Below are 24,964 nucleotides of genomic sequence, written 5' to 3' on the forward strand. Positions count from 1 at the left end.
CTGAATACAGTTCAACAAAAAGGTCTTTACTCCTTGAGGATGTTCTCTCTCCAGATGTCTTGTCAGATTTTTTTCAAAAAGGTCAATGCTCCTTGAAGACATAACTTGGTCTCTGGATGTCCTAAATACCTAATCCTTGGAGACATTATTTGGTCTCCCCATGTCCTGAATACAGGAGTTCAAAACTTCTTGAAGACATTTTGGTCTCTGGATGTTCTGAATACAGTTACTCCAAAAATTTGAATTCCTCAATTCAAACTCTCTCTGGATGGCTAAAAATACATGGTGACTCCTGAATTGAGATGTCAGTCCTTAAATGTCCTCAAGACATTACTACAAATCTCCGCCAGAGACTGAAACATTATTAATTCCTCAGATTCCACACATAGCTTGGTGCATTTGTACATGGCAATACTTTCTTGGGATAAGGAATTTAAGACGGAGATGATAAACTCAGAATCAATATTTATTTACTGTCAACAGCACAATGAAACACCGTAGAGATGATAAAATCAAGAAGAGTTACAGTAAAGTGCATGATTTTGACACGAGTGAGAAAGATGTTTGTGAAAGGCTTCTGCACATACAAACACTAGTGCAACAATAACAGCATTCAAGCAAGCACACTTCATTCTCAACAATGAGGACTTTAACAGTTGGTAAAAAAATTTCCTGAGGTGGCATTCTCATGGCAATCATTATCATAACAGTGATTGAATTAGTTGTGGTGAACTTCCATAGAAAGTTGTACCCTTTATACATTATGGTTGTTGATGTAAAGTTTCATTCAGGTTTCAGAGGCACAGGCGTCCTGGCACCAGTTGTTTTCCTTGCAATGCCTAAATACAGACCAAATCTTAAGTATCGTCTAGAAGCCCCTTTAAAATTGTTTGTACAGTTTTCAAACACAGATTTGGCTAAATGGGAATTGATGCATTGGTTAAAATATCCATACTGTTTGCTTTCCAGGTCGGATTTTCATTTGTTGACTAGATCGTACACAAACTCAACCTTTTTTACACGACACAACTAAACATTATTGCGCAATATGTTTCACTTCCAATTAAAGATTTTATCACAGATATGTCACTTGGATTACACCGCAAGTTATTGTTATTTGATATTCAAATGTCAATGGAAGTATTCACCGTTTACTTTCCTCATGTCTTCATGAATAAATCGTTTTCTTTTCAATCCAAACTAAACTACCTTACACGCACAAACTAAAAGAACACAATGATAGCAGAGATGGCCCAAATAGATTTTTAAACACTTCAAAAAATCCAAATTTAAAGCACTTTGCCTCTTTCGGATGAGCGCCTTGCAGTGGAAAGAACGAACTTTGCCAAATGGTGACATAAAAGCTTTGTTGATTTTGAGGCAATGTCCGAGTTGTTGGCGGCTGACCCTGTAAGTCGGCTTGTTTGATGCCCCAAAATAGAGCTCCACCACTAGAGGCATGAGATAGGAAAGAGGTAAATTGAAATATAAACAAGTTGGAAAAGATATGTAAGATTGTCACTAATTTAGTGAAGAATTTTATACAATCCTCTAAACCAGAAATAAAGGCGGATCGAAATATGGACAAAATTGTCAATGTGTTTCCAATATCTATCCTACATCTCATGGACTGCACATAGCATCAGCTGAGCCCACATCAAATTAGTCTTCAGATCCTAAAAAGATGTCCCTAATAAACAGAAATGTTGATTTCTTTCTACACTACTGATTATTAAAACAGTATCGTCATGAAATCCTACAAGTAAGTACCTGAATTTGATCGAACAACCATCAAAACCTTCTACTTTCAACTTCCATTATTTTGACTAACAACAGCATGATCATTTATGAAAATCACAGTTTTACTGGAGGAACATTCTTAACAATGATAGAATAGGGGAACAGTTTTTCACTCAAAACACATCTCTCAATAAACAGTGGAATATAATGATCGTTCCTATTTTCGGACTCTATAAGAATGCCTTTCACAAACAAGGATTAGTGCAAAATCGAGAAGGCGCAAGGCAGTGATGATTATACAACACGACACTGCACTAAAGCTTCATTTATTCTGAGCAGAACACTGGAAACGGCACGTTTTTGCAGGCGCGAGTTTCCAGTGGAGCTTCCCGCTGCAGCAGAACCAGTGAAGCGAAGAATAATTTCTGTTATGTTTCAGTGTTTACCAAAATGGGTATTTTGTAGTCTTTCATGTATGTTTGAAACTCGTTAAAAGATGAAATGAATCCGATACAAACTTATCGAACACCACAGCAGATTATTTCAGGACAAAGCCGATGATTATACAACTATGTTTTATCACAATATTTCAGTAGAATGAAGATGCAATCTCGAAATTAAGAAAGGAGAAATAGAGACTTCTCAAACATGATAACAAACCACACTATGCACCCAGATGAAGATTTGCACCCCTGAATATTTTCTCATAACATTTTGCAAGTACAGGCTCCATCCGAAAAATGTATATTGAATAATTCAAGCACACTTGCATCAAAATACAAGCCTATTTTCAGTGATGTTCACCATGAAATGGCGAAAATATTCAGGGCTGTAGTTTTAGGTACACACATGGGCTAGGATCATGTACATTAGGATACAATAGGATATGCTGTGACAATTAGTTAGAAATCAAGAGTATGGTGGACATGGGCAGCAAAGCAAGAGAACATGGCGGGGGGTTAAACATTAGAACTCGCTCTGTTTCAATAGTCAGTTTATTTCTTTTTGATCAATTATAGTGATGCCAGTGATGCCATGCCATTTGAGGGCAATGACGAGAGTGTGATTGTCACAACAGAATGCTCTAATGGAATGTTTTGAAAAATGTATGACATCAATACGTCTGATATCGGTAACTATTCAATTTTAGGGTCTCTGATGCTAAAATATTTGAAGACCCAGAAAACAGCAATGAGGTGCAAATGTATCCCAATGCCATTGAATACCCAGTGTATAATGGTGTTTTTCAGCCAACAGATTCAACCTTCAAGCGAGTGATATCACTATAAAGATATATCAACACTAAGAATAGGAAAATTAGTATTCAAAGAAGTACTATTTAAATTTTTGTCTGTACAGATGATCCAAGCCAGTGTTAACCTTAAGTATATGACGAAAATTAATAGTTACCGTACAATATTTATACAACGCTACTACATTGTCAAGGCAAAGACAACCAAGGACACCATGATGAATCTCCTCAATTTGGCTGCTTGGACGGTAAAAACGATTCATAGGGTTTTCAAATTGCACACAACTGTATCGTTTAAAATCATAATGACATGTTACTCATTGAGTTATTCAAGCTTCTTGTCCGGATTCAGAATACCTATTCTGGGATGTTTTGTTGTTGGGGATTTGTAAAATCGGACCCACACGAAATCCCGGTGTTGTCTTTGCGTTGATTCACCAAAGCCTTATTTACTAATAATTACCACTAGGAATATAATAACCCCAAACACTATGCACTACATATGATTACCAACTACAAATACACGAAAAATAAAGGACCTCTGATCCAAGCTGAAAAGAAGTATAAGTGAAATGGGCCCAAACGACTATTCTTCAATGAAATTTGGGCTAGAAATTAAGAATTCAAATATAAATATTTTTATCCAGACCCTGTATACGAGTGGCTTCTTAAGATTTTTTTGTGCTAGGGAACTACCATTGCAACTGATGGTCAACCATGGAATTCCCTGCAGTATCTTGAACAACCAAGGGCTCCACTCACCAGAACGCCTTTCTTGTCTGTGCGTTTCCATAGGCGCGGGAGTGAGATCAAGAGGCAGATGATTATGAAGCTGTCCAACCTTGGACATTATCTAACTATAGTCCCCTTTAATAAACGTATGGCACCAGATTCCATTTCAAATCAATCAAAACTTGACATTTGGATAGAAATCTCTGAAATGGCAGACATGGCAAAATCTGTAGCCAGTTCAAAAGACGACGTACGATGCCATAGCTGATGATAAAAGCACATGTTGATACGATTATTTAATCAATTCAAGCCACAAGTCAGAAAGTTGGAATGTATACAAGTCAATTATACACATGTTTAGATACAATGCCTGCATATTAAAACGTTTTATTAGAAAAGTGAAGAGCAAAGCATGCAGCAACACTCAGTGCACACTAAAGGAAAGTCAACAGAATCGGTGAGCCTACTATGTTGAGGTACCTTCAATATAATGGAATAATCATATCTATTTTATCTAAAGTACATGTAATAACTACAAGTTTTGCCATTTCTGCCCATCATACATATTCAATGATCTTCTCAACATTTTTAGGGAGCATACATACAGTACTTCTAACCTCGTTTCAAAACACCAATACAAGATATTTATAGCTCATGCTAGTTCTTACATGTATTTTGGAAGTTAAACAACAGGTGATAAAAGAATTCGACCTTAAAGTAGGAGTTAGTATAAACCCCTCAAACAGAATATATCCATAGACCCCCGTAAAATGGATTTACATCTGTCGCCAATAGCAGCTAGGCATAAACAGAAATAAGGAATAATGGTCTAGCTTTAAATCAATATTAGCCCATCTATTACATGGACAACGTCATAATTTATACTCCACCAATGTTTCAATTTTTAATAAGATATGGGATTAAAAATAAATTAATATAGACTATTAAATACAAAGCGATTTATAGATGGTGACCAGGCCAGTGTCTACTGAATATATTCTGACAAATCTATCAATGGACAAGAAATAAGCAGATGTTAAAGATGCTCTATATAAAGCCTTAGAAATTAATTCAGACTGGTAGACTAGATTGAGGAAAAAATCAAATACATACGTTTTTGATTTATTCCTACCATATCTTGATAATATTTCATCCACTGCACAGGAGTGTAAACCAAATATTGACATTGAAAAACAACGACTGAACTGATCACCATAAATGTAACCGACATATGACGCATACCGTATATGATGTTTTATATTATCTAAAGAAGCAGTCTGTGTGTTACTTTCTCACTTTGCTCATTGTCGATAGTTATTGCACATGGAGATTAGCACCCCGCAAATGAGCAATCTGCTATCAGGATCACATGCGAGAAAAATTCGTCTTCCAAAATTTTTCTCAAACGAGTTCTTGATGTACACTCTACCAGCATCAATCTCTACTCAACACTATCAACAACTTGTACATATCACATGAAGTTATAACGTATTTCTTTGGCATACCTCAAGCCCCGTTATATTTGTATGCATTGTCAATTTTATACAGGCCATTTGAGCTGGCTGTGCGATAAAAAAGCTTCTACAAGGAACCTTTCTGAGAACGAAAGCAGTTCCAGCTCGGACAGCTAACAAATGATTAATGATAGACCAACTGGCCCCTCAATTTACTTGTGCAACTGAAAATCGACAATTCAAAGTCAGAAATTACACGGATAGCAAAACAGTGCATGTGTTTTACAACTTGGTGACTGAAATGGCCCAGATTTTCATCCACTGTTTTAATGGCAACAAATATAAAGGGGTCTAAGGCAGGGCACCTAGCACCAGGTTAGAATTCAACAATCGTGGAATACCGACTTACATCTATGCAGTTTTAATTTCACCAAATGATGAATAATTTTGAGTGGTTCTTGATCAGAAATCCTGGTGTATGTTGGCGGTCTTTCAATGGTCTTGATATCACAGACTCGGGCTGCAGTGGGTATATTAAACATCTGTGAACACTCTGTGGGCCATGTTGGGATACAATAGTCTTTCAGATAGAAAAGTTTTAAAATCATTGAAACTTGAATTGTTTGCTGTTTCTGTTGAGAACAGAATACGTTTGACCCTAGTTTGTTGATCTATGGCATGCCAACCTATCCTTCGATGGTTCCTATTTGTTTGAAGACATCATTCCTTATCTTTACAAATCTCCCGAGGTGCACAAGTACAAAACCTTTCGAGACGATTCCAAATTTGCCATGCACGTAAAGATTCGACAAACAGATACCAACATCCTTTTTTCACAGCCATGCACCCGACATTAGATTAATTCAAATTTAGGGTTTGTTCCCCATGAGTCTCTTTACTGTCTTTTATAAAATTTGGTGTAAAAATGTCAATGCCTTCAAAATAGGAAAACTGCAGGAGTCCTTGTTGAGAATTCCCAATAAAGTTGCTGATAAATGCACATTAAACATTGACACGAATTTCTCCACGAGATCAGATCATTTTCTTATTGAATTCGTAGTTCTGAAAGACACATGGTAATACTGCAGAGTCACTTTCTCGAAGATGGGACATCAGATGGTGTGCGAACTTGGAACATGCAGCATCAAATTGGAGCAGATGAGAACTGCAAGAATATTTACACATGGATGAAAAGTCAGTTCGGCGTCAAGGAAGGTCAATGTTGGAAACGGACATAATGCTGCCTGGATCTTTTTCACCGGAAATATCACTTGATGGTACTATCTAAATATTTGCCTTTTCAAACTAAAAACCTATGGCAGTTGACATCTTCGAAGCACAGTAATTACATACAACAACACAATGGAACAGAATCATTCAACACTTGATTGTCTTTGACAAAAGAAAACTGTTGTGTTCAAAATAACATTTAAAGTTGGCAAAAATGTAAGACAAGCTTTTTATTTTTTATGTAAGAGATAAATATATAAAGCGGAATGGTCCTGTTTGTCCGCCACAAGATTATTGCGGAGGCCAGCAGTGAAAATGATGCCTGTTGATTTCCATTGGATAGAATAAGAGACCAGCTCTTTAAATGTGTTTTATCGCTCCTTTCTAAGTACAACACTTGGGAAGTTCTAGACATGCCAGGCATACAATGTCACAAAATATAACTTGTCCATCGATAAAAAACTTCTTCCATCAGTCACATGATTTGCAGAACACTAAACTATCTATACGGACAAGATAGAGTAAGAAAGCTGAGGTCTTCTCTGGTTCAGGTCTTCCAGACTTCTTCTCAGACTTGCTCCATTCCAAACAATCTTGAATTGCTCTCCATGTTTTGTCCTAGGGATCATAGTTCGTATCTTCATTATTAGCACCAAAAATTAGATCCAAAAGGCACAGAGTATTTTCTGTTGATAATTCACAGCCTCATCCTAAAGAGGCTCGCGTGAATGCAAAATTATTGACAAAATGAATCAGATCGAGTTCACACATTTTCTCACCAAATGACTAGAATTATTATGATACGCATCAGATTCTGAGTACAACAAGCTAGTATAAGCATCTTGAATGGTTCTTACTTTCTCAGCATGGCAGCAACACTGACAACTATGTCCACGATCGATCTCATCCTTAACACATTTAAACACTCATTCCTTATGACTTAGGTAAACACTCACACCACAAAAATTACAAGAAAACTGTCATCCTCCAGCCATCATGATCTGTTAATATCGCCAGCCATGTTGACGTTGTTATCCAAGTAAAAAAATATAAAAAGCTGCCTCGCCGCTATTTCTACAATTGAATTGAATTCCAGTTGTTGCATTTCATATTGCATTTTTAACTCCTGAGCAATATCAATCACTGGCTTCCACTGAATGTCTGAATAATCTAGACATTGGAAAGTCTGTTTCTGATCTGATGTCCCAACATGACCCACCGCACTGCAGCCGTATTTGGTTTTGACTGAAAGACACTTTGATTTCATGGCCTGTGAAAAGTACAAACCCGTATTCGCCACCAGGGATCTTATATACAATGGTAAACAGCTTTTCTTTACCGATTTTCATTTTATGTACACGATGATGTAAAAATAAATGTCATCTTTTAAACGTTTGAGTCTTTTCACAGAATCCAGTTGTTGATGACATTTTCTTGGCCATTAGTCCTCTGCCAACTGAATCCTATGCTGGTTTCTTACAAAACACTTCAACAGTACAGTCTAACAATTATTTACACTTCGGAATGCTACATTATTTGGGTGATCAGAGTTCTGTAAAGATTTGCAAACTAACTAATGTTTGATTAACTAATTAATATGCTCAGTGCCTGCAAGACTATATGAAATGCAATTGAATTTCAAGATGGCCTCACATTAAAGGTCAATGATGTCTCTTACCAAATTATGGTGATGTCTTTTATTCAGCCATGTTACAGGACAACTACTGCGGAAATGACTTGGCAATGGATGGTTTGAAAAACTTACTATTTATCAAATTCAGAGGTTTCAACTCGCCTAATAAGTAATTGAGGACTTGGGAATGTACTGAAGCTGCCAAATATAAATACTTTGGTCACAAATTATCCATATTACTCGTTGTGGTTGGATTTCTTCACAATTTCTACTTCACATTTTCATACAAATGAATTAGGGTTGTAAACTTGTACGTCAATGCCAGAAGATTTCATACTGTACTTCACCATGATTTCAAATGGACAGGGTTTATTTTACAAGGCAATTAAACATAGTGGAATGTTGGCACTCAACCTAAACCCAACTTGGCTTTGGGGCTGAGAGCACAATGTTTGAGGAAACTTGTCCACTAGGATTCTTAGGCTTGGGTAAAATGCATAACAACTGTGGCAGTCATTCCTTCTCTGTTTGAACTTAGTTTACACGAATCTGAACAGAACTCACAGCACACATTTCTACAACAGTACTTATACCTGTTCAATATCATACCATGCAAGATTTCAAGATGTTTCGGCTTCTTGATGAAACTTGTCAAAGTTGTTTTTCTGGAAGCATATAATAATATTATAAATGCAGAACCTAACTGCAAAAAAAACTACAACATTTGGTCATTTGATTAAATGTGGAGTTATAAAATACCCCTGATGTTTACCTATCACTCGGTGTTGATCACCACAACCTTTCCTTTCAACCACGTCGCCATGTACGTGCCCCTCAACTTTAAAACTTGACGGATAAAAAATTCACTCTGTGTCGTGTACTTTTGCAATCTTTACTCCAATGTTAAAAATAAACTCTCTCAAGTAAAACGACGACTATATAAAACTGCAATTAACTACAATAAGTTAGTAACTTAGAAGATGGTACACTCGTCATATGTCCATTCTGAACACATTTCACGATGGTAGTTTTTTTATATTTCTTACTAAGAATGTTTTGTCTCATATATATTTGATTTTGAATGGCTTCTCATTTAAGACTTCCGAGTACAAAGCCATTGGTTCCTGCACTACCAACCACAGGAGTAGCAAAAAGAAAGAACCATTTTGAAAATCCGTATCAAGATCTTAAAATCAAGATGTAAAACACACAAAATATTCACTTCCTGAATTGAGGAAGTTTCAAATCACAGTCGTTACTGAATGATCTATTGTCACATTCATTTCTCTGAGCATTTCTTTCAACAATCAAGGTTCAAGATATTAGAACCGTCGCCAACAATAACAACCGCGAGTAGTAATATTTACAAAATTATATAATTGTTCTAACTCTCAGATGACTCAACAAATGGGCTTATCATTCAATTAATAATTCATGGCTAGACTGCATTGAGACAACTTTTGTGGAAGAAAAATCTTCATAGATAATTACTTTAAACGTCCAAGTTATTTTCCACAATTATCTAATGAATTGGCAAGGTGCCCCAATTCAAATTAATGCATTTTGTTTAATATAATACATATAAAATAACCAGCTCGCTCTCTAAAATTGTTAAGAATGAGATATTTTATCAGAGAGTAGCACCAGTAGACAAGTCTTAGAAGGAGATGACGCCTTGTTGTCAAGTTTCATTACCACCTACTGATGTGATGATGATTGAAACCTAGTAGAGTTTCTGCATCAAATTTCACTCTCAGCTAGGTCTAGGAGATTTGACTTGATAAAAATTTCAAACTGGTGGCTGATCCAGTCAAAATCACACAAAAGCATGGATCACAGCTGGCTTTTTTTTCTCCAAATGTTGAACTATTACTAGCATCGTGTTAGTTCAGATGAAAACACAGGCCACCAAATTCACTAATTCAACGAAAACATGTTAGTGATTTTGTAGTGATAACTCACACAACACAAATTAAAAAGATTTTCTATTGCACAAGATTTGAGTCTAATTATTCTAACATAACTACTGCAATTACGCATGAAACATATAAAAATTCTGAAATAACCATTCATTCAACTATTTGGCACATTTTTTCTCACCTAACTCAGGTGCCCTTGATTCAAATGGTTGGTTTGGAGCAACAAATATATGATAAAAGACAAAGGGACACAAATTGCTCCTTATTTCTCACAATTGAAAAAATTGCTTCAAATGAAAGTAAAAGATATATACGATATGCAAGAAGAATGACATCTTACTTGGAAATAGAATAATATTTGATAACTATTTATTTATTCAACCTGAGTTTCAAATATGATCTGTCAAAATTTCAAACTGGCATTTTGTGTGTTACAGTCAGATGCAAGTGAATCGAAGTGTATAATATAATATAGGAATATTCTTAAAACACAAACTATTTGTACCGACTTTCAAAATGGTTCTTTCAAACAATTGGTATTCTAAGTTGAACTACATAACAACATTTTTCCAGAACTACAATGAATAGCCCGCTACTCCCAAGGCACTAAAAGATTGACTGTTTCAGGATCTTACATTTTCCTCAGAGTTCTTCATCAAATTTCACTCTAAAGAACTAAGGAATCATGATAGTTACCCCAGCACAGGGAAAATAGGAGATCACCAACACCTTTCATTCTGGGCAAGGACGGAGCTCGAAGAGTGTAATTATGTGTATCATAAATTACCTTTTTTAAAATAATAAAAACCTTTAACATGTACTGGGCTGTCACACCAGTGACCTCAAGCAATTGTTTTACTTCAGGAATTTATCATAGTCTTGGCTACAACCCTGTACATGACTATACTCAATGAAATATTATCTGGAAAACTTGGCATGATTGGAAGTGCAGGAAACTTCAAAGGGATATGACCACCATGATTCCCGAGTCCTGAACTGTTAACGACAAAATCAACGAAACCTGAAATTGCTTACGAAACTGCTGAAAAACTGCACATCATTTTTCACATAATAATGACCATTGACCAATGCTGGAGTTGTAACATAATGGTCAAGGCACCACCTAGGCATTTCAAAATTCGGACATTGTGTATGGAAGGTGTCCTACAAATTTGCCCTCTATGATCTTCACATCATTCAAACCCAGGAGTCATGTGTTGATAGACTAGCGTTTTCTTCTTTCTTTAGTAGGCTTGGTCCCGCAGTAAGATGTTGAGATACGCCGTTTCAGCATCTGCATGCATATGCTTGATTGCTGGGTGAAGCTTGTGGTCTTCTACTGGCCGCCAACTCCTACCAAGGTTCTTCGAAACCTGCAATGTATGGGGTTAATAATCAATAAAACGTTCACAACAGGCACTGATCATATCCAATTCCATACACATGTAGAATTTTATATGTAATACTAATAAGTCGATACACCAAGATACAATGGACTTTTAACTGCAAGCATACATGTAGTGTAGAGGCCGTTTTTAGGAAAGCCATTTGAAGGATGGCTCTATGGTCCCAATGCTATTAGCGATTACCTGGCGATAAACTAGGTGCAAGGCATATAATATGTCCGGCCTCACGTTGGAATAAATCAAAAACAATACTTTTGATGGAGGCCTCACCTCATCATAGAATGCTTGGTCTACATTTCCGAACGATTGCCAAATACTTCCATCCTCCTCGTCAAGAGATGATATGCAACAATGAGGAACAACGAATGTCTTCAGCTGAGATCCACGCAGGCGTACAATTGCCACAACGTCGTCATCTGTCACATCATAACCTGAAAAAGATCACATTATATCAAGATTTGAAGGCTGCCACCAACATATAGGTCCTCTCTACCAAGAAGTTTATGTGCGAAGAACCCAATCGCCATAATGCCACAATACTCACCAAGAAGTGTGAAGTGCTGCAAGTTGGGACATTTCCACGCAAGCATCACAAAAGAGTCCTCATCAGATGCCGATTCGTATATGTTTGGTTGCATATTCATGATCCCATCAACAATATGGACCGACTTCAATGTGGCACTATTGTGGCCTGCCATGAAGTCAATGGCCGCCATATTGATGTGTGAGCAGAAGAATGAGCGGAAGTGCGCCAGAGGCATGCTGGGACGTAGAATGTCAAGAAGACAAGTCACGCCATCTACAGAGTGGATGAGATTCAATGTGACTTCTAATTTTGGACTATATCGAACGAGACATTGCCAAGTTTCGTTTCTGATCTTTTCATGGTCAGGTTCGATTCCGTGGACATGGATGACAAGTTTTTCTAGCTGTGCGGTCTTTTTAGTGACAAATATTTCTAACAATGAGTTGGTGAGGTAGTCGTAATCGATGCCCAGTACGGTTAGGTGTGGAAAAGACTGGAACATATCAACTGGGAGGTCGAGTAAACCATACGACTCAGGGTCTTCTTTGACGGTCGACAAGTGGAGTGTTTCTAGTGAGTTTGAATGGTGAATGGCCAGCTCTGAGAGGAGATAATCTGCATTCGCCATCAGATCTTCTGAGCAGCCAAGGGACAGATGCTTCAGTTTACGACAATTCTTTATAATGGCCTCGGTCATGGTAAAGTACCTGCAAAGAAAAAAGAAAACGATTCATACTGGTAAATAATAACAAAACACTAGACATACACAAAAATGAGAATAGCCCGCAGAGTTAAAAACTGGCCCTGTGCCAGCTAGCTTTGTTGGTAAACAGAACCACATGACAGAGTCAGTGACGTCACTTCACTCGAACCTCCATATTGAATCGAAACCAAAACACTGCACCTGTCAAAATGAGGGGCATAAACAAGCACCAAATACTACGTTGTCGACACTAAAATACACCAATTAACGACATATGTCATTAGGTTTTGATTCATATTAACTAACGACAGATAATGAACAAGTTTCCGGAAAGGGAAAGAGGTAGTTTTAGACCCACAAAATCGATAAATATTGCGTACGCAACACAGCTGATGAACCAACTGCGCAGTACCATGGTACTTACTGATCCACGACTCGACTTCCATCTCTTTCTGGCCATTCTATATGGCAGCTAGTAGGCTGGATGGAAAGCTTCTCAAGATTACGATTGTCAGCTAAAATTTCCAACATTTTAGCAAACTCACGGACGTCCCAAACTGATGTCGAATTGAACTCCACGGTGGCCGTTTTGACGAATCTGCCACACCTCTCGGCCAAATATTTGCTCCGACTTCGACTCCCATTTTTCAGCCTAAACACCAAGTTTGTCCACAATGAAGGGTGCCAAAAGCAACTTCTCCATCTTTTACATGTTGATACGGCGTTCAGTCGATCTTTCAAACTCAAATACGACAGAATTTCGACAATAATTAGGCTGGGGAGTGTGGACCAAGACGTATCAGCTGCCATCTTCACGAGTTTCTGCTTACGAAGCATTTGTCACATGGCACAACTACGTCATTGGCGGGAAATTAAAGAGCAGGTGCGTGGCGTTAGCAGGTCATGTGATCACCTGCCGCTAACTCGACATCCCTCGATGTGCATATCGAGGATGTGACAAATCGCCACGAAAACACGTGGTTCCGGTTTCCAGGATGTGTTGTTTATTTTCATAAAATCAAAAAATTCGACCAGGCACAGTTTGCAAGTACATGTATAACTAAGCTTCAGCTTGACCACAAACAAACATATAGAGATGATGTTCCCTTATTCTTGCATGGATCACGAATATGTTTATTGTTGAAATTGCCAAAAATTTACTCTAAAATCTTGTGTTGTATAGGCCTACACGTACATTCAATGATAAATCAATGCTCGTATCGCCTATAAACCAGTCAGTCGTGCATTTCAGAGTGGAACAAAGGATCACAGGGACTTGACGCGCTCCATTTCGGGAAAAAACCTATAATTAGAACATAAAAACCCTCTGTAAAGGGTCACAGTGGCCTATGGCATTGTCAAAAGTTGGCTTAGGCTTTCTCAGTCTGACGTGTTCTGAGTCGAGTGTGCGCATTTGATTTGTTATGGCTCTGATTCAAATCATTCATGTTCTTTGAAAAGGCCTATTCTCCCTGACCCTGATAGTGAGACTAGTGATAGCACCTATCCGTTCGCTGTCGGTGCATGTCACCCTATGTGACTGTCCATCAGCCCCATCCGCCTTGGCGTGCAGTGCCAGTGGATCAGCTTGTAATTGCCTTGATGTGAAATGGAAGGGTTTGTCAATCATTTGTGTTTTTCACTGTGTTTTGAAGTTCATTATTTCAGTTTTCAGCGACTGATCTGCAAGTTATTTCGTCAAAATGGTGCGGAAAAAGATCGATAACAGGCTCCGGGTTCTTATTGAAAATGGTGTTGCAGAGAAACATCGATCACTATTCATTGTAGTTGGTGACCATGGAAAAGACCAGGTTCGATAATATATTATTAATGTTTTCATATTTTTATTGTCATTCATTCACGTCTAGCGGAAACTAACTTGAAAAAGACTGGGAGGCTGATACTTTTGGTAGACCCGAGGATGGAATGTGTTTATTGACTAGGTGCATAGTGGCACTAAACAACCGCCAGTATTTCTGCTTGACTTGACTTCAACTTCTCAGTGTAGTGGAGCAAAGAAGAGTCATTGTCTTCCTCATGTCTTTGGCAGTTCTCTCAAGTATTGCTGCTACGCCTCCTTAATTATTCTATAGTGTTGAATAAAACAAAGAGTGATGAAAACAGTCTCTGAAGAAAAGATGAATTTAGTTGAATTTCAATTAAATCTAAATTCAACATGTTTTGTTAGACTACAATAGGAATCATATCCCTAATCATGTTAATCTTTTTCAGGTTGTTATTCTTCATCACATGTTGTCTAAAGCAGTTGTGAAGTCGCGTCCCTCTGTACTATGGTGTTACAAGAAAGAACTAGGCTTCAGCAGGTTGGTCATATGGTCACATAGAAAATGTTTCTACTTCTTTTCGCGAGCCACAAACAAGCAAGCAAATGGGGGAAATGCTTTTGCAGGGCACAGTCTCCCTACTGAATCTATCCACCCGACTTCTCAGTTCCATAAGTTTCTTGAGTATTGGCCGCAACTTCTTATAGTTGGGTACTCAAGTATACGTCAGACTTGATTCCTCCTTACTTTAATATTTGTAGATAAAATACCACACAATTTCTGTCAGATTTGTTGACATGTGTTAATGTCATAAATGTGGCATTTACAAGACCTAAGAACATGCTACTTGTATGATCTCCTTTTAAAAGAGTCTGTTTTCACCTCCCTCATCTGATATTTCAGCCATCGCAAGAAGAGGATGCGACAGTTACAGAAGAAGATAAAGAGTGGTAAACTGGACGTGAATGAGGATGATCCTTTTGAACTTTTCATAGCAGCTACTAATATCAGATATTGTTACTATTCGGAAACTCATAAAATACTTGGGAACACGTATGGCATGTGTGTGTTACAGGTGTGTATGAGAAGAAAAATTCTGAAAGAGAGTAAGGCTAATAGCTCACGATTGGATTATCATTGTTGTGTTGATACTCTATGGGCCTCTGTGTTGGTCATAGTGAGCTAGAGTTAATTTGGTGAGGTGATGGCAAAATCATTTCAAATATAATTTCATTTTGGATGGCCAACCAGACAGACCTAAGTTTCTGATTGGTAATTGATGATAAAAAACGTCGGTTTACAGATTAATGAGAGGTCACATTATGATCAGGTAGCTCGGAGCAGTCTTTCACAGAATTTAAACCTGATTGGGCTGTTTCCTTTTCAGGACTTTGAAGCCATGACCCCCAATCTTCTGGCCCGAACTGTAGAAACAGTGGAAGGTGGTGGCATATGTGTGATATTACTGCGAACAATGCAATCAGTAAGGCAGCTTTATGCGATGACTATGGTAAGAAAAAGTTCATAATGGGCTCTGTGGGTCATTTTAACTCTACCCAGGTGTAAACATGTAACTGGGGGCCGGTCTGAAATGCACAGGTTGTGGTGCTGATTGAGCAGCGCATCTGAGTTCTACTGATAGGTTTCAGGATAAACTGGGATAGAAGTGTCAAGTCCGATGATAACTTCTACCGTTGTTAATGTCAAACTATTAACCTGAAACTTTTAACTTATAACTTTATGACTCCAAGAGAGACCCACCTGTCAACATTATTACCTCATAGGTTATGAGTCTTCATGAAGTTGGCACAAGAGTTGAAAGTGCTGATGTGTAATTTCAAATTTCTGTGCTTCACAGGATGTTCATACAAGATACAGGACAGAAGCACATCAAGATGTTGTTGGACGATTCAATGAGCGGTTCATGTTGTCACTGTCTTCCTGTAAGATGGCCATGGTGATTGATGACCAACTGAATATACTCCCACTGTCTTCACATATGCTTTCTATTGCACCTGTCCCTCCAAAATCAGCGGTAAGTTCCGGTATGCATCCTCAAACAAGAGCATAATAAAAAGTTATAATGCTAATAATAAACAACATTAGTCATTAAAGGGCAGTTAAGTACAAGCTTGATTGAGTGAAATTGATGTGGAAATGATACATTCTTGCTCCAATCAGAGGTTCTTCTGCATAAGGACATACAAATCAAAAATATTTTGGTTTCTTGTTTTAAAATCTCTATTTGCAATCATGGGGATGCCAGTACATCATATCTCAGTTTGAGGAAGCAAAGAAGATAACTTAGAAGTACAAAAGTAGTGCTGTTACCAGTAATGAATATCCTTACTTTACAGGATGACCCGTTGCCCCCTACAGTAGCTGAGCTCAAAGACCTTCAACAGTCACTGCAAGATACGCAGCCAGTTGGAGTCCTAGTCAACTGTTGTAAGACATTAGATCAGGTAAGACGGGGCAAATCACAAATTGATTGATATTTTTTCTGCCAAATGCGTCATTCAGAATAAGAGTTCTCAGAGTGGCAATGATAGCTCTTTAGTTGTGAATATTTCACTTAATATACTTGTATTTAGATTCAAAATCTGTTCTATAATAGTCTGACTCTTTGATTCAAGGCCAAAGGATTGCTGAAGTTTGTTGAGGCAATATCAGAGAAAACGTTGAGAAGTACAGTTGTGATGACAGCTGCCAGAGGGCGTGGCAAGTCTGCAGCTCTTGGTCTGGCAATGGCGACTGCAGTTGGATTTGGGTGAGTGAAATCTTTGTGTCTGAATATACATATAGCTTGTTTGTCTAAACACAAACTGATATATGAAGAGGTCGCCTCGTATCATTGTATCCAGATTTCTGAGCCTTTTCATGCATTTTCAGTTTCATTTGTGTCTTGAAGTGACCTGTAACTTTTCTTTTTTCCAGTTATTCAAATATATTTGTGACGTCACCAAGTCCGGAGAATTTGAAGACGCTCTTCGAATTTGTGTTCAAAGGATTTGATGCGTTGGAGTACCAGGAACACCTTGACTATGAGCTGATACAATCCACTAACCCTGAATTCAACAAGGCAATTGTTCGAGTAAATGTGTTCAGAGAACATAGACAAACTATTCAGGTGTGTATTTTATAGCATTCTCAACCAAATTACTGTTATAAAGTGAAGTGTATCTTGTTTCCCCAGCCATTGGTTCCAAACCACTGATATAGAAATCTGGGCTAGTTTATACCATTAAGACAATGATTGAGAGAAACATCTGAGATAACTTGGATTCAAACTTTGATCTAACTGCTTGATGGCAGTTTATTGTAAGGTTACTAGTAGACAACAGACAAGTTGTAAATTTGTACTTTTGGTTTCCAGTATATCCACCCAACTGATGCCCATAAGTTAGGACAGGCTGAGTTGGTGTGTATAGATGAGGCAGCAGCTATTCCGTTACCTCTTGTGAAAAATCTCCTAGGACCATACCTTGTGTTTATGTCTTCAACCATCAATGGGTGAGTTTGGCTGTCGGGGGCAGTGGCAGCAGTGTGTTTATTTCAAGTACTCTTCCTTCTAGCATATCTATCTAAAAGAGTAAATAATATCCTTGTTGACCTACAGTTCTCCATATCTAGAAGTGCCCATTTGGGTTGTCCGATTTAGTCCATTCTTGCTTGTCCTATACTCCTTTGAGGAGTTTGAATCATTTCAACCATTGGCAAAAGTTCGAACCAATTTTCAGATTTTGTATTGGTTCTAATCTAGAGTACAGTCATATGTACCTATCCATATTCATTTGCACTCAAGAATATTACTATAAATACCCCAAAAATGATTGGGTTATCAACATCCTTAACTGAACACGCCCTTTCAAACGATTTGTCCTTTCCATCCTATTTTAGCTATGAGGGCACGGGGAGATCCCTATCTCTAAAGCTGGTCCATCAGCTGAGACAGCAGAGCGCAACGTTTGGTGGTAGTTCATCAACAGAGGCAAAGCAATTGACTCAGAAGCCAGAAGGTGCTGCATCTGCCTCGGGTAAGGTCAATGAGAAATCAAAATTTTTGTCCAATGGATTAAAAAATACTTACTTTCACTTTTCATGGATGGAGGGTATTTATTAGAAATTGGACCAATTTTATACTCATGAGGCGTGGGGTGGTAAAAAAAGGAGATTCTTTGTCCTATTACAGATAGGTAAGATTCATAAGAGCATCCCAAATATCACAGAACTGGAGTTGTAGATACATGTATCCCACTCCTGTCTTACAAGTCATCATTTGATAAACTTGGTATGTTCCTTTTTCAGGTCGCACTCTTCATGAGGTTACGCTGAACGAATCTATAAGATACGCCGGTGGGGATGCAGTTGAGAAATGGTTGAATGATCTTCTCTGTCTCGACGCCGCAAACACCCCCCGGACCATGTCCGGCTGCCCAGTGCCCAACTCCTGTGATCTGTATTATGTCAATCGTGATACCCTCTTCTCATACCATAAGGCATCAGAAGCCTTCCTCCAAAGGCTCATGGGATTGTATGTTGCTTCACATTACAAGGTAAGCAGCAACATCAACTAGTTTGCTGCTTTTTGCAAGCTGAGGCGATGATATATTTCATTTGAAGTCAATGTAACACCCTCGGATACTTAGTCTTGTGGGATCCTCTTTATGGCTGTGTAAGGCCTCTTGTAGGACTCACCTGAGAAAAAAAACAATTCTACCTGTAAGGAATAGGTGCATTTTGTGTACAGGTTTACCAGTTTCTCCTGAATTGATAAATACATCGGCAAAATTGGCAATAATTGCTCTTTCTTACAGAACACACCAAATGACCTTCAGATGTTGTCTGATGCCCCAGCACATCATATTTTCTGCCTTCTTGGTCCTGTGGACCCTAACCAGACCTCACTGCCTGAAGTCCTCTGTGTGCTGCAAGTCTGCCTGGAAGGAGAGATTTCCAAGTCCTCCGTCATGTACAGTCTGTCCCGGGGGAAACGCGCTTCTGGTGATCTCATCCCTTGGACTGTCTCCCAGCAGTTCCAGGACCATGACTTCCCTTCATTGTCTGGTGCGAGGATTGTTAGGATAGCTACACATCCTGAATATCAAGGGGTGAGTTGGAGATCACTACTTGATGCTTTCGTAATATGCTTGTTGAAAACAATTTGCTATAATTAGTGTAAGGAAAGTGTCTAGTTCTTCCTGCAAATTGGCATAATAGGAGCAGAGAAAATTCGTCAAACTTCTTATTATGAGCTCTGCTTGAATGCTAAATGGGAGTTTAAAAAACCAAAGTGCTGAGCAAAATGTAGGTTATTTGGACTGTATCTAAGATAGGAAACAATAACCTTTTTGCTTTCTTTCTGATCTAAATGATTCCCACTTTCTCTCCAAGATGGGTTATGGTGGTCGGGCCCTGAAGTTACTACAGCAGTATTATGAAGGAAAGTTCACAAGTCTGGATGAGACATCAACAGAATCTAATCAGATGGAAACGTTGACTGAAGCAGTAAGTCTTGATATTATGACGTCTTTGAAACTCATTGATACTACAGTTAGCCTGAAGAAGCGAAGTGAGGTTCCTTCAGATGAAGGATTTGTGTGTAAAGGCACATTCTGCTGTTATGTAAGTTGCAAGTATGAATGTATTTCCTTGGGTCCTATGGTATAGATTCGAGTTGGGTTGGCAAGAGAGGTAGGCTGACAAGTAGATGTACCGTATGGTAGTTGAACAGATGTGTTCCTGATCATCAAAAACAGATGGCCAAAAATTACATCATAAAAAAGATATTGTCTTTTACAGCAAGAGTGTAACATTCTTGAGGAGCGGATCACACCTCGCAAGAACTTGCCTCCCTTGTTGCTTAAGCTGAGTGAACGCAAACCTGAGAAGTTGGACTATCTTGGCGTGTCATACGGATTAACAACAGAGCTACTAAAGTAAGTTTTATGTTGATTTGAAGGTTGCTGAAAGAGAATCTAAATTAGACATGCCTCAATGTTGTTACATTCAGTACTGCTTTCTATGGTTGCATCATTCAGAGCAGTGTATAACAGCGTGGAGGGCAACATGCATCGTAGTGCATTGCGCCTTTACGACATGAGACTGGTATAACGGGCTATCGTTATCTTATGTGATGACTCTCTGGACCGAGATATCGCTCCTTCGTAGTGATGTGGATAACTTATAACTTGCATTCTTTACAGGTTCTGGAAAAAGGCCGGTTTTGTGCCAGTTTACTTGCGACAGACAGCGGTAAGTTCTAATAGTTTTAATGCTTTTCAGTGCGTGATATAACTACATATATATGGGGATGGGAATTTCAACAGTATGTACAATTTACCATTAATTAGAAGACATTTGCTGTGTAAAGCTGATACTTAAGAAGTTGATGTCAAACACTTCTTGTTCCTTACAGAATGACCTCACTGGTGAACATTCCTGCATCATGCTGAAGGCCTTAAATGAAGAGGAAGAAGAAGAAGAAGAAGGGGAAGGAGAAGAGCAGAAGCCAAAGGAAACATGGTTGCTTGAATATTGGAAAGGTGGGCACATTTCTATTCTTTGTCCTCGGGGGCCGATTTTGGAGTGTGCTTTTTATTCTTAGATTATACTTTTAGCTGATGTACTTCAGTCGTAGCATCCAGAAGACATGTTTATACACTGTCCCGAAATAACAATGATACTTTGATAATTAGGTTGTTGTTTTAGTTAACTCTTTTGAATACTGTATCTCATTTGCCAGGTTGATTGGATTTTCATCTACCATACTGTTACTTGTACTTTCGCTCACTGTTTGTTGTTTATTCAGATTTCAGACGTAGATTCCTGTCGCTGTTATCATTTGAGTTCAGGAAGTTTCTGCCTGGAATGACATTGAATGTCCTTCAGCAGAGGCAGTACAAAGAGAAGAAAAAAGGTCTGTAGCTAACACAAAAATGAATTATTCTTGATTTCAAATTTGGTTCTGACTAACCGGTGTGTTCAATTATAATTTCCAGTTGTCTCAAAATCGGTCTTATAAGACCAGTGTCACAACCAGAATGCAAGGATAATGTTACTCCAACTATGTGAAATGCTCCTGTCATAACAATATATAATTTCAAAATTGCAATGTTTTCTCCTGTCAGATCTCACGTCGGATGAACTTGACGTCCATGTGACAAAGTATGACCTGAAGCGCCTTGAGATGTACTCCAACAACATGGTCGACTATCACCTCATTATGGACTTGTTGCCAACGGTCGCCAGGCTTTACTTCCTCCATCAGATTAATGTACAACTCAGTGTCTCACAGTCTGTAAGTTGAACTACTGTAAATCTGTTGATGTTTGCGCGTCTTCCACTTAACAGATAATCACCAAAGTGCATGGCAGTGAAAAAGAGGCTCTCAATTGAAAAATTCTGTAACAAGGTTGTCAGAACGCTGGGATACTTGTATTAGAACACTAAAGTTGCAATTTCACAAAACTGCAAACTTAAATGGCTGCACATTATCTTCTCTGCTTACTATGGAGTTCGAACCAGGGACCCCTCCACCCCTAGCCAAAAGACTGAGCCACTATACCAACCATGGCCCTTTCTCTTTAACTCTTTAGCATTTGAGAGCTACAACATTTGCCAATTAAACTATTTGAAGTGAACTAGCTATCCAGCCAGTATCCTTGAAAATTTCTTAAAATATGCTGTGCAGAAGTCTGATGATTATACGTCATTACTTTATATCCAGGCCATCTTGTTAGGACTCGGCTTGCAACACAAATCGGTGAATGACCTTGAGAAGGAGCTTGACCTTCCAGCAACACAACTCCTTGGTTTGTTCAACAGATCCATGAAGAAACTCGTCCAGGTATTTATTTACTGAATATAGAACATTGGAAGTACTGATCTTTTAAGAGAAAATTCCCTGTATCTTGGTGCCAGTGCAAGAACAGGGTAAAGATCCCAGCTTGTTTTATCTCAAAACTAAAAGTGGCTGAAGAATATTTTGTATATTAGACTTGTCTGATTGATCATTTGATATCATGCCCCACTTCCATTTCTTGCAGCATTTGAATGGTATCACAGCCTCAGCCATCGAGAAGACAATGGTCGAGAGAAAGGAGATTACCATGACACCAGTTGTTCAAACAGTGGATGAGGATTTGGTAAGACTTCAAAACAGTTTTTGTCTAAATAACTGATTTGGGGAATGTTTTGATTTGCTGTTTTTTTAGCTTTGAATTTTGAAAGTTAAGGTGAAGTTATTACTGCATTATGGTTGTGACTTTGTCCTCAAGAGGAACAGTGTCCTTCAGAGCTACACTGACTGTAATCAGAAGGTCTTCATAAGTTCTAGGCTCGGCCAGAGCCTCCTGGTACCTTTAACTTGGTTGAAATGACAAAGTGGAGCGCAGCTTTCGAGCTCCTTGGCTTCGGCAGAAAGATTTCTGGATAAAAAGGGTGAATGAATGTTATCCACGACAGGGACAGGGACAACCCATTTGCATCAAACTCCCCTCTGGAGCTCTGTGAATTAAATCATCAGAACCAGAAGCCGAGTACAGTTGTACATTACAAAGCACTGTATCAGAAGTTACATTTCGTTTCATTTCTGTATTTTCTTGTAAATTGGCTTAATTTTTTTAGGAAGAAGCAAGTAAGGAGGTGATGGAGAAACAAAAGAAGGACCTCGAGGTGCTGAAGGGGATTGACCTTTCCCAGTATGCCATCAAGGGATCAGAGACAGAGTGGGGCAAGGCTCTTGCCGCTAAGGACAAGAAACTCATCTCGATAGGACAGTAAGTAGCTATAGGAAGGCTGCTGGTTTCCTACTTGGGATTGCTTTGTCTATATAGTTCTAATACTGGCAGAGTAATGTTTAGGGGATAGTTATGAGTAAAAAATACAGCTGGATACATTGACTATGAATGTTGCATCTGGAACCATGGAAATGCCTTATATTACTTTTATAGTTAAAATAACTTGGCAGACTACATTGTAGATCATTATCAACTACATTATATGTGTGTTGCAAAGTTTGATAAAAAGAAATCGCATGAAAATCATTGAAATAAGAGCAGTATCAACGATTTCTCTAGAGTATCCTAGCTTTTCTTTAATTAATGCCTTCTTTCTGTTAATTTTCAGTAAAACTCCCAAAAGGAAAGTAGAGGAGGCCCCAGTAGTAGAAGAAAAGGAAGGAAAGTCCTCTCACAAGAAAAAGAAACAGAAAAAGTTCAAGAAGTGAGGGAATCGCCTGTCTCTGTCATAGTTATAAAGACATAATGCCTTACTGACCAAATATATGTAGTTCGGTAAAATTAATAAGTTTGGCAGTAGGCAGCGTAGAACGAGCTGCCCTTTTCCTGGTCACAGTATGGTACTGTTTTCAAAACCTGTAGCAAATTCTGTTGTTGCTTGTTATCAATGTGGCTGTATGTATCTGAAGAAATTTCCCCATTTAATTATTTTAGTAAGGTACAGTAAATGTAATGTTTTAAACCCTTGAGTTGATTGTAAACTGATGAGACATTGCCTGCCTCTCATTATGGTGATGTGAAAGAGATATAATGAATAAACTTAAAAACCTGAATGAATGCGTCCTTTTGCTTCAAAACACAGTGCTGTTTTCACTGTGTTCATACAGATCAACATGTCCTGTGGACATGCTGTCTTCACAACATTTACACAGACCACCATATACCTAGGATCCACACTGTCTTTGACATATTCACATGGAGAACCAAGACCAGAATGGCACTGTCATCTCCGCATTCATACAGATCAACATGTCCTGTGGACATGCTGTCTTCACAACATTTACACAGACCATCATATACCTAGGATCCACACTGTCTTTGCCATATTCACATGGAGAACCAAGACCAGAATGGCACTGTCATCTCCGCATTCATACAGACCAACATGTCCTGGGATGTGCTGTCTTCACAACATTTACACAGGCCACCATAGACCTAGGTTCCACACTGTCTTTGCCATATTCACATGGAGAACCAAGACCAGAATGGCACTGTCATCTCCGCATTCATACAGATCAACATGTCCTGTGGACATGCTGTCTTCACAACATTTACATAGACAACCATATACCTAGGATCCACACTGTCTTTGCCATATTCACATGGAGAACCAAGACCAGAATGGCACTGTCATCTCCGCATTCATACAGACCAACATGTCCTGGGATGTGCTGTCTTCACAACATTTACACAGGCCACCATAGACCTAGGATCCACACTGTCTTTGCCATATTCACATGGGAGAACCAAGACCAGAATGGCACTGTCATCTCTGCATTTATACAGATCAACATGTCCTTGGATGTGCTGTCTTCACAACATTTACACAGACCACCATGTACCTAAGACATACTGTACTGTCTTCACCACATTCACTTGGGCAACCTTGTCCAAGAGACGCGTTGTCGTCACCCTATTCGTACATATCAACATGTCCTGGGGACATGCAGTCATCTCAACATTCACACAGACCATAAGGTACCTAAGACATACTGTCTCCACCATATTCATACAGGCAACCATGTCCCAGAGACACACTGTCTTCTCTGCATTTGTACAAACCA

General features: G+C 38.6%; 2 protein-coding genes across 4 annotated transcripts; one reads left to right on the plus strand and one right to left on the minus strand.

The window, feature by feature from the left end:
* Positions 1 to 450: 450 nt before the first annotated feature.
* On the minus strand, positions 451 to 13,440 carry LOC135482478 (F-box only protein 33-like). The gene is made up of 4 exons (XM_064762536.1): positions 13,020 to 13,440; positions 11,911 to 12,599; positions 11,637 to 11,797; positions 451 to 11,333 (listed from the first exon to the last, which is right to left on the minus strand). Exons 1-4 carry the CDS (start codon positions 13,430 to 13,432, stop codon positions 11,205 to 11,207), a joined length of 1,392 nt encoding a protein of 463 aa, XP_064618606.1. The 5' UTR covers positions 13,433 to 13,440; the 3' UTR covers positions 451 to 11,204.
* On the plus strand, positions 12,863 to 23,946 carry LOC135482476 (RNA cytidine acetyltransferase-like). Of its 3 annotated transcripts, none has more exons than XM_064762534.1 (23): positions 12,863 to 12,937; positions 14,264 to 14,406; positions 14,828 to 14,919; positions 15,283 to 15,454; positions 15,767 to 15,889; positions 16,238 to 16,414; positions 16,737 to 16,844; positions 17,016 to 17,149; positions 17,317 to 17,509; positions 17,756 to 17,892; positions 18,280 to 18,416; positions 18,688 to 18,935; positions 19,197 to 19,490; positions 19,774 to 19,887; positions 20,182 to 20,318; positions 20,586 to 20,634; positions 20,798 to 20,924; positions 21,191 to 21,298; positions 21,510 to 21,679; positions 22,109 to 22,228; positions 22,428 to 22,526; positions 23,008 to 23,159; positions 23,509 to 23,946. In XM_064762534.1, the coding sequence occupies exons 2-23, from the start codon at positions 14,299 to 14,301 to the stop codon at positions 23,606 to 23,608; spliced, it is 3,099 nt and encodes a 1,032-aa protein (XP_064618604.1). In that variant the 5' UTR covers positions 12,863 to 12,937; positions 14,264 to 14,298; the 3' UTR covers positions 23,609 to 23,946. The 3 variants fall into 3 exon arrangements, with proteins under 3 accessions (XP_064618604.1, XP_064618605.1, XP_064618603.1); XM_064762535.1 differs by lacking the exon at positions 12,863 to 12,937 and adding an exon at positions 13,446 to 13,478; XM_064762533.1 differs by lacking the exon at positions 12,863 to 12,937 and adding an exon at positions 13,579 to 13,643.
* The last annotated feature ends 1,018 nt before the right edge of the window (positions 23,947 to 24,964 follow it).

This window comes from Lineus longissimus, chromosome 2 (genome assembly GCF_910592395.1).
Source record: "Lineus longissimus chromosome 2, tnLinLong1.2, whole genome shotgun sequence".
In the NCBI taxonomy this organism is placed as follows: domain Eukaryota; kingdom Metazoa; phylum Nemertea; class Pilidiophora; order Heteronemertea; family Lineidae; genus Lineus; species Lineus longissimus.